Genomic DNA, 19,753 nt, shown 5'->3' with positions numbered 1-19,753 from the left:
AGCCCTTATTTACATTTTATGTGCTTTGTCTTTGTATATTCTAACCTTATGCTTCTACTGTTACTGTACCTTATGATAGCATAAATTTAATAAGAGTTCTTCATATTAATTTTGACTTACCAAATTCAGGCAATCTTTGCAAATTCTTTAGAGGGTTGTATTTTTTTCCTTTGTAGGCATTCTGCAGTTATTATTTTTCCCTAAGGAAACAATTTACTTTGAGGATAGAAGATTTCTCCTTCCCCTTTCTTTTCTTGAGATTAGTGTTGTCTAAAGACTAATTCTACAGCATCTCAAATTATTGGCAGCCCATTATTAACCTTGGGATATACTTACATTGAATATGTACTTTGTATCTATTTTGATATAAAAGAGTTTATATTCTCATATCCAAAATTAGTCTGATAAAATTAATCATCGTTTCATAGAAAATGTGGTCAGACACTGGGGAAGAAAGCTGATTAACAGATAATGAAGAAAAGGTACCCACAGGGTAATGTTAAGGAAGGTCAGAGGCAGGCCAGCATGAACTATACAGAAAATAAATTTTTCGTTTTTTAACCTTCTCCTTCTTTGATTCTGGATATTTTATATATATATATGTATATATATATATATATATATATATATGCATATCTCCTATGTATACTATGATCTTAATTATGGAGTCTTTATATATATATATATATATAATATCACCTTTTTTATAAATATACATTATATATACTTTTTATATATACCACTCCTTAAATCTGCAAGAAGATATATTAGTGCCTTCTTAAGATCCAACTTGAATGGGGTATATTCTTAATTTTCTGTTATCTAAATGGTACCATTTGAATCACATAAAACACAATTAGTTACTGAAAGAATTTTTTATTTGGCAAAAGACTCCTCTTTCTTATTTGAATTGTGGAATTGATTTTTTTCAAGAGAGTGGATGGGTAACAATAATAATAATAACATAATGCTTTAAGGTTTGTAAAGTGCTTTACATTTATCCCATTTGATCCCACAATAATCCTCTGAAGTAAGTTCTAGATTTATTCCCAATTTCCAAATGAGGAAACTGAACCTGTGAAAAGATTTGTCTAGGGTTATACAGCTATTTCAATGTTTTTTGTGAGGCAATGGGGTTTAGTGACTTACCCAAGATCACACAGCTAGGTATTTATTGTGCCTGAGGTTGGATTTGAACTCAGTTCTTCCTGACACCGGGGCTACTGCTCTATCCACTGTGCCACCTAACTGCCCCATCTCAATTTTTAAAAGAAAAAAAATATAAATGTAGATGTATATATTTAAATATACAAATATATATTTAAATAAATTTATTGCATATATTTATATAAATATAAATGTATGTATAGTTAGATAGCTCTCTATATATATTTCAAGTAACCCTTATTCATTATTTATCTCATGTTTATTTTTCTAGAGAGGAGCAGAAGTTCATTTAGTTCCTTGGAATCATGATTTCACCAAGATGGAATATGATGGACTTTTAATTGCTGGTGGGCCTGGAAACCCAGCTCTTGCTCACCCTCTAATTCAGAATGTCAAGAAGGTACAGTGTTCTTGGAGTCTGTGGGTAGGTTGGCAGATAGAAGGTCATAGATGATGAGAGTGCTATAAAGAATTTCCTTTAACTTTGGATAGGTTTTATAAAAAAAGTTTATTTCAAAGTAAATATTTTTTGTGTCTCTCAGAAGCAGCCAAGATAAATTATTCTACTGGGAACCAAGTAGGAGAGTGCCAGAGAAAATGGAACCTTTTCCTCAGGCCAGAAAGCAACTTTCAGGTCATTCCATAGGATCAGGACAGATGATACCCAGTCTTCCTCTACCCAGTCTTCATCTACTCTCTATAGCTGCAGTGTTATAATAGAATCATTCACATTTGTGAAGATGACCTCATTCTTTAGAAAGCTATGAGATACTTTCAGAAGCAGGAAAGGAAATCTAATGCTTAATATAGGAAGTTAGTTTGTAAACTCAGGCCTTTGTGTCTTCTTTCTAGCATATTCATTCTTCATTTTGTTTCTTTGGGAAAATGATTCTTGTTGGAAAGTGCCTGTTGCTGGCGTTTTCTTTGCAGGCATTTTCCTTTACTCTCAATAGTGTAAGATCTTAAAGTATCATCCAAGAAAAATTCAATTCCATATATTTTAGTTATAGTGTCCAGGATATTTTACTGCCTTCTAAAAAATTGTCATTACTTAAGGGCATTTTCTGTCCTTCAGTTAAGCAGAGGTATTGACTAATGAAGTTAAATGCCATTCTCCATCACTGGGTAAATCCCATACTGAGGAAAAAAGCTATATATTAATCATGTCTTTTCTGAGTTATCAGTACATGCAACTAATAACATTCTCTCCTTAACAGATCCTGGAGAGTGATCGCAAAGAGCCTGTGTTTGGAATCAGTACAGGGAATTTAATAACAGGATTAGCAGCTGGAGGCAAAACCTACAAAATGCCCATGGCCAACAGGTAGGCAAGAACTGACTTGAAACAAAGAAAAGACTGGAAACAATTTCTTTTCAATTTTTTGCTTTAGTCATTAACTGAAGTCCTATGGAAAACCAAGTAAGATATCCTCAGAAACTTGTAACATAAGACTTTGGGTATTTTACATAGATGACCATAATGTTCCATGTTGCATCCTTTTGGAATGCACACTGATACACATTGCCAAGGGAAAAACAGCTAGGACATCTGCTGCCATTCTACATTACCTGAGACCATGTATTCTGTACATCTGAAAGCTGTACATCTCAAAGATGGCTTTGCTATGTATTCATCCATTGTGATTAAAATTAAACAAGTTCTTAACAGTTGGAGAGAACTTCAAAGTAATTTTGTTTTTCCAGAGCTCAAAACTATTCCCTATAAACTGAAGAAAAGGTGGTACCTTGTTGTAGTAGAAGGAATTTAACTCATTTGGGAATTTTCTTTACAAATGAAATATTAGCTCTAGTCCCTATCCCCATGTACTAGTTTTTATGTTGTATGAGGGCTTTGCAAAGCAAGACAAAAATCATAAAAATGACCTTTAATACTTGCATATTAATGGGGGGGAGTGATAGAGACTCAAATGAGGTCTTCTAAGGCTTTTCCATCTGTTTCCTCACAGGTAAAGTGAGGTACTAATAGTTGTAGTACCTAATTCAAATGAGATAATACATATGCATAACATATAATAAAAGCAGTAATTCATTGTACTTATAGTAACAGTTATGAATAGTAATAACAGTAATAGTATTGTCATTGTAATTAATGCTAGTCCTATGATATTCTTTGCAAAATTTGCTTAAATTCAGAACACTGACTACATTTTGAAAATAAAAATCGCATGTGAGACTTGAGTTGGTAGATCCTGATATACTTGTGTTTTTGCTCCCAAACTATATTATCTTAATCAACAGTAGCATGGTACAATGGACAGATCTTGGGGTTTGCATCAGAGGATCTCAGTTCAAACCTAACCTTGGTTACTTTTTACTTACTCTGGAAAGTTATTTAAGGGCCATGGACCTCAATCTCTCTCATATGTAAATTGAGGGTATTGACCTAAAGTCCCTTCCAGATCTAAGTCTATGATCCTAAATTCCCTCCTGTCCCTTCCCCCTCCCTCTTTGTCTCCCTTCCTTTCTCCCTTCTTTCCTTCCTTCCTTCCTTCCTTCCTTCCTTCCTTCCTTCCTTCCTTCCTTCCTTTTTGAACTTGCTTTGTGAATTTTTAAACTGTCTTTGAGTAAATAGCTTAACATGTTTGCCAGTTCCTGTAACATCAGAGAATAATTTTAAACCACATCATCTGAAATGCAATTTCTCCCTTATCCAAGTCCAACCAAAGAAGTTAGGCATAATACTAGATGCCCAGTATTGGATTTTTGTTTTTGCTAAAGTGCTTGGATGGGATTAACAATTTGTGACTCTTCTTGAATGCAAATTTCACTGAGTAAGGGAAACCAGAAATGTATTGGTTACTTCCTGTTGACCACCTTATTGACTGAGGCATTTCTATGCTTTCTTCATCTTTGACTCATTTATTCCTCTCCTTTACTTTTCAGAGGGCAGAACCAGCCAGTACTGAATGTCACAAATAGGCAAGCCTTCATTACTGCTCAGAACCATGGATATGCATTGGACAATAATACCCTCCCTGCTGGCTGGAAACCACTGTTTGTGAATATCAATGACCAGACAAATGAGGTAAGTGCTTTCAAAAAACCTTTTCTGGAAGTGATGAGAAGCAGCAGTGAATGGGGGCTCATATTACCCTGTTAATCCATTTACATAAACCCTTCTTGTACAAAGGTGTTCTCTTTTTAGGAACAATTTTATAGATCATTTATCATAGCTAGCTTCTCTTTAAAAGGTTATTTTCTTTTTTTACTTTTTATCATTAGTTGATGGTTTTCACTTCTCTATATCTGAGATCTCACTGTGATTACAGCATTTATTACCTTGTACCATGGTATTCAGTATATAATAGTAGGCCAGTCAAGTTCTGACCCAAAACTAAGGGTTGAAGATGTAGAATGACCTGATCACATATACAAGACCCACTTTGGACTCAAGAAAACCTTGGGTTTTTGTTCTTCTACTGGATCATTTGATAAAAACTTAGAGCTGAGTTGGTAAAATGACAGATCAAAATATATTCTTTAAGATGACCAAATACTATCAGAATCAGAATGCTTCTGAAGGTTGACTACTATTTGTCACCTATCAGGATCAATGTTTTCTATATTCCAGTTCCTAAGATTTCTAGATGTTAAATAATATTATCTATTAATTTGAAAAGGCCTCTTGAACAGTGTTCCTCTCAGTTTCCTTTATGAACTTTCTTTTATACCAGGAAAAGCCATTACTGAAGCTTCTTTTTTCCTTCTTGTTATTTCAGGGAATTATGCATGAGAGTAAACCAATCTTCACTGTCCAGTTCCACCCAGAGGTTAGTCCAGGGCCAACAGATACAGAGGTATGTCAGAAAGATAATTTCTGCTAACTAAAATATATTTTTATTATTGAATGTTTATAAGAAATGTAAAAAAATCAAAACAACCATCAAGGTCATTGTGTAGATAGTGTGGTAGTGTTTGGTTAACCAATTTAGTATAAAAAAATCTCTCAGTGAATTTCATAGAGGAAGTTTTCTATTTTGAAAAAAAATTGGGAAAGTCCTTAGGAAACCAGATGCTATTTTTGTATAAATCCATTATCATTCTAATACATTTCAGTTCTCAAGTTTACAATTGTTGAGCTATGCAAATGAATTCCCCCTTGCTCTCTCTTGTTCTCATAACTGAAATGAAATTTTAATCCCCCATCTGTGACTTCACAAAAATCCCTATGGCAACTGGTTGTGTAGCCACTAAGGATGAATAAGCAGCAGCAGAAGAAGTTAGAGTATCGAGGGTGTTGGGAAGTAGAGAGGGCATGTGTGCACATAAATATTATTCAGTCATTTTAAGAAAAGAACCATAAGGAATGCTTAGAGGAGATTTGTTTTTAATTTAAATGTTATTACTTTTGTATGTTGTTAGTTAAATGCACAAGTAAAACTTTTTGCTTGATAGAAGTCCTCTATACATTATTGAGAGATATCTGAGAAATTAGACAATGCCCTATATCATGATTTTTTTTTTGTTTGTTTCACTGACCATTCTTCTTCAAGGTCAACTGGAATATTTTGTTTAGAAGACACTGTTTAGGAAATGAGGAAGACCTGAAAAATATATCCCTTACTTTCTTCTGTCCTCTTCATGAACCAAATATTTTACATTGCCTTTTGTGGCATAGGCATCAGTTTTTTGCCTCAGTGTTTACTGGAAGTGCATGTGACATGTGGAAAGTAAACTCCTTAAGGATGGTGACAATTTTTTTTTTTTTGTTCTTTGTAACCCTATTGATTTGGACATAGTAGATGCTTGTTGAATTAAATTGAATCATACTACCTGCCTAACTTATACCTAAACAAAATTATTTTTTCATATATAATCCAACATGGATTATATGAAACCATAAATATGAAAATATCCTTTTGGTAGATTTGTCTCACATTAATAATTAGGAGCATTGTATTTAAGATACATACCAACATTCTTTATCCATCTACATTTTAGTTCTTCCAAATGTTTAGTGAATTAAGTCCTGGGATTGAAACTTCTGTCTACTAAAAGGTCAGAAGTTTTCTTTTTAGTTTGAGAAAGAAAATTATCTTTGAGTTGATAAAAATAAAAATGCAAAAAAATTTCCCTCACCCCTCATACACATTTTAGTCATCACTCACTTTAAAGTGGGCAATGCAAAGAACTTAAATCTTTGGTCAAAAATTTGAATTTGAAGGAGTACCAAAAAACTGAACAAATTAAGAACTGTATGTTCCGAAAGCATTATCTTGAGTGTTCATAGATTGAATTCAATTTAGTGGATTCATAGAGGTATGTTTTTAGTATTATTAGTTGAAAAAATCATAAAACTGATACAATTTTGAAATTTCTTAACTATTTTCCTATTTTATTTCACAGTACCTATTTGATTCTTTTTTGGCACTGATAAAGAAGGGGAAAGGGACCACTGTTACATCAGTTCTACCCAAACCTGCACTAGTGGCATCTAGAGTTGAGGTCAGTATATACATATTTATTTGTAGTTATTATTATGTAGATTTTCCTTACAGAATGATTTTGAAAAGAATATTATGAAGAGTAATGGCAGAATCATAATAAATAGAACTCTTCTGTTGAAACCTGTAAGTAAATATTGGGATTCTCTTATTTCATGTTAAACATTAAAAGTATTTTTTAATCCCAACCCAAGTAGTTGAGTTTATTGTAGGAAAAAACTTTTTAATGTAGAGTAGGATTTTTATTTCATTTAGAGTTTTTACATTCCCACACTACTTAATAAGAAACAGAAATAAAGATATTTGAGAGAGTTTAATTGAGACATTGTGAAGAATGGTAAGGGAAAGTTGTGCTAAAAAAATCTTGTTTTCAACACAAATTTAATGATATCTTTAGATCTAAAAATAAACATATATATATATATATATATATATATATAATGCAATACTTGTATCCTATGTATTTAAATATCTAGTTTCTCATTTTAAGCTGAATTTTTGTTAAGAAAATATCTTAAACTTATCTACAATAAATTGAAGCATTTATATATTTTAAATTTTGTTCTCTGTTTGATAACCTTTGTTTACCCCCTTTCAAATTCATCTAAATGCTAACAGTAATTATCTTTTTTAAAAAAAAAGGTTTCCAAAGTTCTTATCCTGGGATCTGGGGGTCTGTCCATTGGCCAGGCTGGAGAATTTGATTACTCAGGATCTCAAGCTGTAAAAGCCATGAAGGTAAGATAATATTGTGCTTTATCAACACTAATATATATCCTTGAATGAGTCTAATTAGTGCTTCATTATTTAAAATTTAAGATAACATAACAATTGCAGTGCAACAATTGTTTTCTTAGTTATTTCTCCCATGTTTTATATTTCGGAGAGTTAGAGCCTATTTCAAAACCATAATAACTTGTAGCTCTTTTTTTGGAACTTTTAAATTTAGAAAAAAATGTTGATTTTATATGAGAACTAGATATTTTGCATTATTCTTTAACTTGTCTTATATAGTAAGCTCCTTAAATTGAATAACTTCAAGAAGAAGACATTTTAATAGAATTGTAATGGTTTTTCCCCCACTCATTATTTCATTTACTTAATTTTATTATGACCCCTAAATCTTTCAAGATGCATTGAGGGAGAAAGTGTTCTGAAGATAGGGTTTTCCTTGAGGAATTTTGGCCCTCTGAAAGATGGTCAGACCCAAACCTAACTTAGTTCCTGCTACATTTGAATCTGGCTTATCAAGGCAAAAAAAAAATAGCTATAGGTCTATCTTCTATTTGGTGTTCACAATGAGTTTGCATTGTCCTTAAGGAAAAATTCCAGTTTTTATTATTCATTAAAGAACCAGCTCCTTTTATCCTTTCCTTTCCTCTTTCTTGGTAGGATAAGGTAGAGAACATAGATAGACATCTGAGAGTAGGAAAAAAGAAACTTTGCTGGGTTTCTGAGACAAATGAATCAGGGTTAAGCTTCATAATGGAAGGTGCATCACTTTAGGTCAAGTTGCTATTTGAACCATTATCTGATACATTCTGACTCCCAGCAACTCTTTAGACATGGTTGCTCCTTGCCATAGAAATGAAGAAGCCAAGTCATCTGTCTAGTTTCGGTCTAGTTTCTCTTTCCTAGTTTGATCCTAGTTGATCCTAAAAATTGCTTGGGTTGGCTGTATGATAGTAACAGCAATTATAGTCATTCATATGAACTTCTTGCCATTTATGCCTGATTACCATGCAGCACAATCACAATTATGCATATCATTAACAGAGGAAAGGTCACAGAGAGCAAGTACTCCCTCTGGATGGACTGATTAACACCAAGATCAAAACTAGCAAGGGGAGTAAAGATACCAGAGGAAGGCCAAATGAGTTGAGCAGTTTCTAAAAGTTTACTATGCAGCAAAATTTGATTTTTTTCGTAAGTTCTAAAGAATTAAGAGGGAAAAAAAAACACAGAAGTAAGAGGACAGCATCTCCCAACTATTCACTTGTAAATGCAGTTGTATGGCCCTTGTTCCCAAATAAGCATGTGCATGTAAAGTTATCTTTCTTGTAATTTTTATTTGATTGCAGTACCAAATTTCAATCTATACTACTAAATATATTTAGTCCTTGTAGCTTTTCAGACACATAATATTGTCATGTGTTTATAATTTTTATTTATCAAAGGGAATATAAATTTTTCTCTTTTTTGTCTTGGTGTTAGTTGGATAGTTCCCATGCATGAATGTATACATACACACACACACACACACACACACACACACTGTACATATACATCCACAGATATGCATATTTCTTCATTTTCTATACACATGTCTCAGTTATTTTTAGCCCTAGCTGGGGAGTAGGACTCACTGACTGCCCCTCTGAGTCACTTCATTACCCAGTAAGATGACAATCCTAAGACCAGGGAAGTTATTATATTTTTGCTCTCCAAAAGATTGTTTTTCGATAATCTGATTTCTGTCCACCCAATATGGAAATATAGCATGTTCCTTGAGGATGCAGAGGCAGAGTAGACCCTTCCTGTTCTGGAGGCAGGTGCCCAACTCCATAAAGCAGTTAGTTCCTTAGATTGTTCATGAGGGTAGTCACATATAATCTTTGAAAGTTTTCTTTGAGGAACTGTACTTGTCAAGAGGATGACTTGAAGACCAAGAAAATGGTATGTTATTAACAAGAGGTCAATTGAATTTTGGATGACCCCGGGATACTCTTTTTCTGCATCTTCCTTGTCCATGGACAATACTGGCATGCCATGGTTCACAAAGTAACAAAGAGTTGGACAAAATTGGACCACTAAACAATAACAAATTCCTGACTCCAAACCCAGTGCTCTATCCATTATATCATCCAGTTGCCTATATGTGAATCAGAAGAAACTTTGAAAAGATAAATTCAGTCCTGCATGAGGGGTGTATTCTACTACTTTTTAAGGGAAGTTCTTGTATAAAATCAGCAAAAATCTGTAGATAAAAATTGTAATCCATTGCTATATCATATTTGACAATTGCTAACCTACTTCATTCCACATTCTCTGGTCTACTCATCACTATTTTCTATAAACTACTATTATTATTCACATTTTTTACATTTGTTTTCTGAATTATGTTTTAAGTCTATTGAAAGTCTTCCAGTAGTTAGATATTTAAAGATAAAGTTAGCAAACTAGGGAGGATGATGAAAGATTATCTCCTCTTTTACAATAAAAATCAGAATATAATATTATAGTATTCAGTGGCTACAGGATGAGTTAATATTCTTGTTGTATCTTCTACACAGTGTTTTTCTGAGTGAAGCTTCATATCTTAATTGAGGAGTTATAACCCACCTTCATCTTGCTCATTAGAGAGATGACATTCTAGTCAGCAAATTCAATGATCAAGTATTAGAAACCTATTGTGATCAGATAATTTTGCTAACCAGAGTCATATATAATGATTAGCTAAGACCTAATTCCTGCTTTCATGATTTTTGCATGTCTAAATGCAGGTCTTAAACATAAATAACTGAAGAACTGAATAACAAAAGATGTGAGAGTTACAAGCAAAATGCTATATGTTTTCATGGGGGGGGTAAAAATCATCATGCATGGGGAAAAATCATGAGAAATGACTTGGAATTGGCATGTGAGCTGAACTTTCAAAGATTAATAGGAATTTTGTAGGCAGAGGGTTATGGGAGTAGGAATTGTCTTTTGCCTTTCTTTGTATCCTGGGGAGGAGGATATCAGGGAAGAGTGACAGGATATAGTAAGCACTTAATGGTTGTGGACTGACTGAAGATATGAAGAACTAGGAAGCAGTCAGTGTATGCAGTGGAATGAACCTTGGACTTGGTGGCATAGGACTTGAGTTCCAATTCTGATTTTATTACTTTCTAATTTGTAGTGGCAGGGGAGTCAAGTTTGTTTATGAAGAAGCCTTAGCTTCCTTATCTATAAAATAAGCAGGTGAATGGGATTACCTCTAAATTCCATTATAGTTCTATGTCTATGATCCTTTGACTATACATAGTCCTTCCTTTCAACACATTACATATTTTGAAATCGCAATTAAAAAAAAATCAGAATTTAGTTGCAATGGGTGAGAGAAAGACAACCACATGCTTGTTTTGCTAAGTGATCCCTTTCTTTGGTATAGAAGGATGTTATCCTGTAGTTTCTCTGTGAAGGATTCTCTTGAGGGTCTTTCCAGATGCTATGGATGAGATAGTGAATATGGATATCTTTATGTAACTATATGCTCTTACGGTCATTCTCCTTCTGGATAATGTGTACAGACAGTTGTATAATGTCCTTTCTTATATCCCTACCACCTAGGATGAAAGCCTAGGAAAAAATGGCCAAATAGAAATAGATTCCTAGAGCCTCAGGCAAAAGGAGAGCACATCAGCTTTCATTTAAAATCTATGCATTGTTGTTTTGTTTACCAAACAGTGGCAGGGCAAGAAGACTAGCTGTTGGGCATAGTGCCATTATGCTTTTTCTTGGACTCTGGTCATTTTGGAGTTGAAATATGAAAGGAAGAAATAATGTTCAGAGTTATAATTTAGTTTTTTTATTATTATTTTTCAGGAAGAAAATGTGAAAACTGTCTTGATGAATCCCAACATTGCTTCAGTCCAGACAAATGAAGTAGGCTTAAAGCAAGCTGATACTGTCTACTTCCTTCCTATCACTCCTCAGTTCGTTACAGAGGTTATAAAAGCTGAAAGGCCAGATGGATTGATTCTGGGTATGGGTGGCCAGACAGCTCTCAACTGTGGTGAGTTCTTTGTAGCTATTATTTTTAAACCAGTCGAGTTTTGTCTGCTACATCAATGTGGATTTTCTTAGAGGTTGAACCACCAGCAACTGTACTTAATATTTTCATAATATCTTTCTTATAGAAAGTAAAAAGTATAACTTTTATGAATAATAATAACTGTTATTGGACCCTTTCATAAAGAAATTGAGCAAATATGGGATGTTTAGTATTTCCCACTAAATGCTTGGAATCTTCTCTAGGTCAAGTTCCAAGCCCCCTGCTTCCTTCTTTCTATAAAGGAGGAAAGTATTTTACTTGACTTTCTTTTTGTTCTTCACAGCTGCCACTGGGAACTTTAGGATAGGAATAAAAAAAATAATCTGAGAATTGGACCAGGAATCCTTTGGGCATCCTCTAGACTCATAGGAGTACAGCCCCTTCATTTTACGGCTGCTGAAACTGAAACCAGGAGAGGCTCAGATTGGTCAGATTATACAGGATGCAAATGAATAACTGGCACTTTAATCTAACCCAAATCAGTTCAATATCCAATTATTAAGCATCTAATATATTTAAATTATCTTGCCCTAACTAAACTAACGAACTAAAATAATCTTTGCACTCAAGGAGTTTACATTCTAGTATAGGGGACTTGAAACAAGCACAGATAAATAAATACAACATGGGCCAACCCCATGCTTAACTATTTTAGAATAAAAATTTAGAAAAAAATTGAAATAAATATTCCTTAGTAGTTGAGATTGATTAATGCATTTATATCTGCAAGGCCTAGAACAGTATCTGGTGAATAGTAGGTACTTAATAAATGCTTTTTGATTGATTTGGTTTTATTGTCTCCAGGCAGGCCTAAATTATCTAGCAAAGCTTATATGGTAGGTATGTGGAAAATTACAAACCAAGATAATTGACTATCTTTAAGCAATGTAGACATTTATTGAGGATTACTCAATGGGTAAGAATGTAGCAGTGATAAAGACAGTGGGAAGGTAGAATAGGCAATTTGTTTTGAAATCTGGGAATGGGCTAGTGAAATCTCAAGATCTTATACAAGTATAGAATATGACTACAGACTCCATCCTATTCAAACTGCATGTGATCATTTACTAATTTTGATTATAGTACAGAATTCAATTTTCTAATTATGTGGTATCAAATGTAGTACCTATAAAATATCTATATCATCTATATCTATATCATCTATATCTATATCTATATCTATATCTATATCTATATCTATCTATATCATGTATATGTATATGTATATGTATATGTATATGTATATGTATATGTATATGTATATGTATATCTATATCATCTCTCTCTCCATCTCTATCTCTATCTCTATCTCTATCTCTATCTCTATCTCTATCTCTATCTCTATCTCTATCTCTATCTCTATCTCTATCTCTATATATCTCTATCTCTATCTCTATCTCTATATATCTCTATCTCTATATATCTCTATCTCTATCTCTATATATCTCTATCTCTATATATCTCTATCTCTATCTCTATCTCTATATATCTCTATCTCTGTCTCTATCTCTATCTCTATCTCTACCTATCTATCTAAGTATAAGTAATTTATAAACTGTATCTAAAGGATGAAGATATACTTTTTATATAGAATTTTTCTAGGAGTTGAACAGTAAAAGAACCATTTTTCTTTAAAGACAAATAGTTATTGTGTAGGTATTTATAAGCCCATCCTCAGCATTGCTATAAGTGCATTCTAGTACCTCTAGACAAAAAAATATAAAAAGGCCCCTTTTCCATAGGCTGACTGCAAAAGGAACAACTCCAATGGGGTGGCAACCCTTTCTTTTGTTAGGTCTCCCTATATGATAAGATAATAAGTTCATGAGTCAAGCCGGAGAGACAGTTGGGAATAAGAGTTATAATATTTGACCCTTTAGGAGAAATTTATTCTTACATCTAAAAATTGAATACTTAAAAATGTCCCTCTTATGAAAAACAATATTATTATTCCCCTTTAAAGAAATCTATTTGTGTAGATGATGCTGATGGTTGTCACATATTCTGTTAGAATATATACCCAAGATATTTATATCAGTGATGCTTTCTTTAGCCAATCACATTAGAAGTCATTATTACTTCTTGAGATTAAGTTTTAGATAAAAAGCACTGTGTAGCTGGGTTTGCTAAAGAAGAGGTCAGAAGCCAATCTGAAACTCCCCAAACAGTACTTTGTGTTTGACCCTTCTGCAGGAGTGGAACTGTTCAGAAGAGGAGTGCTGAAAGAATATGGTGTAAAAGTCCTGGGAACTTCAGTTGAATGTATCATGGCTACCGAGGACAGGCAACTCTTCTCGGACAAACTGAATGAGATTAATGAAAAGATTGCTCCCAGCTTTGCAGTTGAAACGGTGAGAAAATGGTACCATTATTTGTTTTGGGGGTGTGGGGATATTACTCACTCTATACAATAATCATGGTTAAACTTGTATGTGAGTACATGCATAATGCATATATGCATATAATTTAGGCACACATTTTATGTTTGTATATTCAGTCTCCAAGAAAAATATATTTTTAGCTGCATTCATGTCAGAAATGTTGGGGACAGGTATTATCTTAATTTTACAGGTGAAGAAGCATAAGTGCAGGGATTAATTGATAGACTACAGGTCATCCTATAGATCATCATTACAAATCTCATTAGAACTCAAGTTCTTTGGGCTGAAAATTAGTATGGTGTTGGCTTGCCAGCTAGCAGGTAGCAATCATTTATTTGTGTTGCTTGTGTGAATTCACAACAGATTTCACAAGGTCAGAGAAATTTAAATGATTATTTTGAAATGAAACTGATCTTGGAAATAAGTCATTATATGCAATTAAAGAAGCTTTGTTTAGTGAGTTATCCAGGAATTAGATATTTAAAGTAAACATTATACCATTTGAATGGTAATTTTTGGTCAGTGTTAATTTCTTTCTTGTAAACCTATATGATAGCTTCTGTTTTGTTAATGCCACTTGATCTCTGAGTCTAACCAAATTGCCAGGGAGATAGTTTTTGATTCAACTTCCTTCACCTAAATATAGGAAGTCTCTCACAGTCAGGTTGAGCATCAATATAATTCTACATTGCTAACATTAAATGACCTGAAAAACTGTCAATGAGTATTTCCAGGGTAGGTATTAAATACTTCAGGAAGCTGCTACCATCCACTCTTTATTTTAAACTAGGTTTAATTATATTTCACCCCCTTAAAGTGAAAATCAGGCCATTAGGGTAATTACATTCCCATTTGTGGCACCATGGACTGAAAAAAGCATGGTCATCAAAAGATGAGTATATTAAGTATATTACAGTATGTGTATGTGTGTGATAGTGGACTGAGTTCTAAACCTGGAGTAAGGAAGATTTGAATTAAAATTCTGCTTTAAGACTGAATGTTTGTGATTTTGGGCAAGTCACTTCACTTTTCTCAGCTTCAGTTTCTTCATTTAAAAAGTGGGGATAATAGGGTATTGTATAGATCAAATAAGTGAATATAAGATGCATTTAAAATCTTAAAGTTATCTATTATTAATTATTATTATCCATGACATAAGTGGATACTTAAATTTAATAAGTGATTTTATCAGTATGGGTGCTTCTTTCATTTGGGCAGCTATAGCAGTTCTGTGCCTTTATATTTTGTGATGCTCTAAATCTTCAAGAGAGGAGCTAATCAAGGAAATTTTCCTTTTTATTTCTTTTAATGTCTTGAAAGTACCAATGAAACATTTGGACTGTTCTCTGTTAGAAATCATAAAAAGATCTTCAAGGGAGTACTTATGACCTTTGTTTAAGGAAAATCACTAAGAATTTAAAATTGAATAATCATTTTCAGATGACTCCTCCTTTGACAAGGCACTTTTAATCAGTCTGATCTAGAAATGGTTGTTTTCAGAAGGTAGAAAAAAATAATTTCTTCAGAAGACTGACAAAAAGAATTCTTAATTGAGTCCTTTTAGAAATATAAGATAGTAAGGGGATATTATTGAATCATGTTCAATTTTAGTTCCACCCCCTAAATTTTATTCATGTCAAGTAAACAAACTCTTAGAGTTGTCTTTTCTGTCAAGTTTGGGCAGCATTTAAAACTTTTCTTCCTTATTTCCAGATGGATGATGCTTTGAAGGCAGCAGACAAGATTGGCTACCCAGTGATGATCCGTTCTGCCTATGCCCTTGGTGGATTAGGGTCAGGTATCTGTCCAAACAGAGAAAGCCTAATGGATCTTGGTACAAAGGTGTGTATGTCTAAAAATGAACATGCCATCAACTGCATATATATTATATATCATATGTATTATATATATATACATATATATATATATAGTTATTTCATTCAGAGATAGTTCTGCATTTAGCCCAAATCAACATAGCTTCACATATAGATATATTTTCTTTTTTTTGTTATCTAATTACTTTGATATTTTCTAATGTATTCTGTTAACCTCAGTAATATGAACTTATGATTAATTTCTACCTTATTTTACTTCTAAATTCTGTTCCAAATCATTAATAAGTATATTGGTAAATATACTTTACCATACATTGGTAATATTGGATAGAAGTTAGGGCATAGTTTTCTTTCTGAAAATAATGTGATAGTTTTGACTAAACTTAGTAAATTGAATAAATCCCCTGTTAATTAACATCAATTCTCCAGATAAATGTTTTGTTTAGATGGTATTTCATGATTTACCCCCAGAAAAAGGAAAATAGTGATAATCATTGCTGTTGCTGTTTGTCCTTTGTTCTCAAAGACCATGACATGAATCTGAATTGTATTTGAGTGAGGAGGTTCTGTGCTAAGTCTTTCTCCTCCAGAACCATCTGGGTCCAGTGACCAGATATGAATCAGGATAACTGGAGATGGTCCTTGATATGAGGCACTCTGGATTAAATGACTTTCCCAGGGTCATACAGTTAGTCAGTGTTAAGTGTCTGAGGCTGGATTTGAACTGAAGCCTACTGACTCTAGGGCAGCTAGGTAGCACAATGGATAGAGTGGTGCTGATTAATCAATAGTTCTTGGCTGAATTGTGATGGTGTTCTTTATTAAGAGTTCCAAGCACTAACTTCAGAGTTGTAGCCTAGGGTCAGTGGAACTAAAATTAGATAAGTTTGGAAAGGCCTCTTGTTGGAGGTGATTCTTGAGTTGTTCCTTGAGTTGTTCCTAAAAGGGGTAACTCAGAGCTTCAGGAAGCCGCGTTGACAAGGAACAAACATTCCAGTCATGATGGAGCGAATGAAAAAAGGCATGGAAATGAGAATAATGGTGTCATATATTGTAAACAGCAAATAGGCCAGTTTGGATGAAACATCATATATGAGAGAGGACAATGTATCCTTGTCTTGGAAGGATAGTATGGAAAAAACTTGTGAATGGCTTCAGCTCTTAAACAAAGGAGTTCATATTTTACTTCCTTTATTGTCTTTTCAAGGCAACCAATCTGGAGCTTCTTGAGTAGAGGAATGACATAATCAGACCTCCTATTTAGGTATATCAATTTGACAGATGTGTGGAGAGTGAGAGGGAAGAGACAATAAATGTACATTTGTTAGGGCAGTCCACGTGAGAACTAACTAGGGTCTGATCTTGGAAGTTTTTGATATGAAAGAGAGAAGATGACAGAGACAAATGATCTTGAGGAGAAAGGGGAAGCGTGATTTTGTGGAGATTTATAAAATGGGTATTTTTTTTATCTTGATTGAATGCAGAATTAACAAGACTTGGATTTGTGGGTTGAGATTATGAGAGTAAAAAGTCAAGGATGACTTTAAGATTGGAAACCTGGGGGATCCGACTTTAAGAATGGTGATTCCCTAAAGAGAAATAGAGATTTTTCACCAATTTTATTCTCATAAGTGTAATGGTTATTTGTATATGTCTCTTTCCTACAACCCTAATAATAGATTATAGGTTCCTTAAGAACAGGGACTGTCTTGTGTCTATGTGTATTCCCCTAGCATAATGCTTTGTCCAGTTGAGGCCAAATAATGATTTTTGAATTGAAATAAATTGTCCTTATGGATCATTTAGTCACACAGTTAAACCTAGTTCTATTTGTGATTCAGGTGTGAGGTTCCAGCAGAGCCTAAATATGCCCAAACTTTTTAGAAGCACAAGTTAATGAGCTTATTTGTTCACTGTCAAACACAAAAGTGAGAGAATCAACAGAATCCATTTCTTTGTGAAAATTCATGCCTGTAACACCTTAATGAATATATTTTCCTTTCCCTGTGTGTAGTGGCAGAACCATATGAAAATTAAAATGTATACCAATGAAATGGTGAGCAGGGTGGAGGTTAACTGCCTGATTAAAATAGCAGTAGTTGAGTAAGCATACAGCCTGGGAACCAACATAATTGAGCAGGATTCTGGCTGGCTTACACTCTCTTTCTTGTCATGGAATTGTATCAGTTGGTTATTTTAGGGCTCTGTTATCTTAGTAAAGAGCCCAAACACAAGTCATCCAAGAGCTTCATCGTTACCACCTTTTGAGGTAAGGGATAAGCCAGATGATAGCTTCTAGATTATCCATCATATTTCTAGAGAAAAGATGCCAAGTAAGTTTGTATATGTTCAAATAATCAAACACAGTGACAGACTTATATATCAAGTTAGATTTTATTTTTAAAATGGTAAGAAAAAAAAGAAATATTCTAATATAAATGTTTCATATTTACTTTTTAAAATGTTGAGATTGTGGGTTCCAACCAAAGATGTTGTATGGATTTGTAAGAATTTAAGGCTTTCTGCACTTTAGAAATGTCAACTAATATTAATCAATGATCATTATTAATAATGTGTACTTGCTAGCAATGAAAGTATTTCTCTCTACAAAAGTTATTCAGCAAGTATTTTTAAAGCATTCTATGTAGTAAGTATTGGGATACAAAGACAAAAAAAGCACTGCCCTCAGTGGGAGGAGCTTCCAGTCTGTTGGGGGGAATGAACATGAACACATAAATATTAAGTGAAATATATACAAAGTTCAATGTAAACTTTAATGGGGCAAGAGGAAAGTAACTGTGGACATCAGGAAAGGTCTCATGCGGGATGTAGCATTTGAGTGGGGCCTTGAAGGAAGAGAGATTCTGTGAGACAAAGGTGAGAAGGGAGCAAATTCTAGATATGTGGATCAGTTCATATCTAGGGCCAGAACCTGAAGATGGAATTTTGTTTATGTTGATCAGTACAGAGGCCACTTTGGCTGGAAGATAGTGTATAAAAAGAAAGTAATACACATTTATTCTGGGGAAAATAGGAGTCACTAAGGGCTTTAAATATCAAATGAAGGAGTTTGAATTTTTATACTAGAAAAAGGCAGTTCTTGGACCTTCTTAAGAAAAGAAGTGAGAAAGAACCATAGATACAGAACTGAAAGATACTTCAGAATCTATCCAGTCCAACTCCCTCATTTACAGATGAGGAAACTGAGGTCTGAATTGGCTTGATGAATAGTGTCAGAAGTGACCAGTATTAATGAAAGGATTTGAATCCATCAGTGACTCACCCCAAAGTCATTGTCCATTTTACCATGCTGTGGTATATTGATTTGGCAACTATGTAAAGTATGGATTGACTGAGTAGGGGAAATAATTAGAAAACTGTTACAAAAGTAGAGGTGAGAAGGAATTAGGGCTTGAACTAATGATGTAGGCACTTGAGTGGAAAGAAAGAGATATATAAAAGAAATATCAAGGGGATAGTTTCATAAGAATTGGCAACTGATTAGATCTGAGTGAGAAAGATGGAAGAGTTGAAGACAGCTCCAATATTTCAAACCTTTGTTTTTAGAACAATGCTGGTTCCTTCAACAGAAGCTGGTACGTTAGGAAGAGGGGAAGGTTTGGCAAGGGGTCAGGTTGACTCTTGTTTTTATAAAGAGTGAATTTAAGATGCCTGTATACTACCTGGTAGAGAAATAAAAAAGATACTGGTAATAGAGAAAAAGAGTTCAAGCAGACAGATTAGAGCTGGATGCATAGGTTTATATGTCATCTATTTAGAGATGATAACTGAACCCAAAAGAGCAGATACAATCATAGAAAGAATAAAGAAAGAACAGATGAGAGTCCAGGGTAGACATTTGGGGTGTACCAATGCTTAGGGGTGACATGAATAAATATCTAAATAATATTTAGGAGTGATCAGGCATGAAGAGAGAAGGGTCATAGAATCTTAGAGAGCAGAGAATGTCTAGAAAAAGACAATGGTCATTGGTATTAAAGACAGCAGAAGGGAGAAGGACAAGAACTGAGCAATAACCATGAATTTGATAGTTAAGAGATCAAAACATTGGAGAGAATAGATTCATTT

The 19,753-nt window shown here is 33.7% G+C and overlaps 1 protein-coding gene across 1 annotated transcript in view; it reads left to right on the top strand.

Annotated features, from left to right (window-relative positions):
• CPS1 (carbamoyl-phosphate synthase 1) overlaps positions 1–19,753 on the top strand; it is a 165,114-nt gene that overhangs the window by 54,067 nt on the left and 91,294 nt on the right. Inside the window, exons 9-17 of the mRNA XM_074191459.1 lie at positions 1,439–1,567; positions 2,385–2,491; positions 4,072–4,213; positions 4,908–4,985; positions 6,535–6,633; positions 7,275–7,370; positions 11,220–11,409; positions 13,642–13,799; positions 15,543–15,671. Of these exons, the coding sequence (XP_074047560.1) occupies positions 1,439–1,567; positions 2,385–2,491; positions 4,072–4,213; positions 4,908–4,985; positions 6,535–6,633; positions 7,275–7,370; positions 11,220–11,409; positions 13,642–13,799; positions 15,543–15,671 (1,128 nt within the window). The remainder of the gene's footprint in view (positions 1–1,438; positions 1,568–2,384; positions 2,492–4,071; positions 4,214–4,907; positions 4,986–6,534; positions 6,634–7,274; positions 7,371–11,219; positions 11,410–13,641; positions 13,800–15,542; positions 15,672–19,753) is intronic.

Source organism: Macrotis lagotis, chromosome 6 (genome assembly GCF_037893015.1).
Source record: "Macrotis lagotis isolate mMagLag1 chromosome 6, bilby.v1.9.chrom.fasta, whole genome shotgun sequence".
Lineage (NCBI taxonomy): Eukaryota > Metazoa > Chordata > Mammalia > Peramelemorphia > Peramelidae > Macrotis > Macrotis lagotis.
Note: the sequence above shows the minus strand (reverse complement) of the source record. Positions and strands in the feature narration are given on the sequence as shown.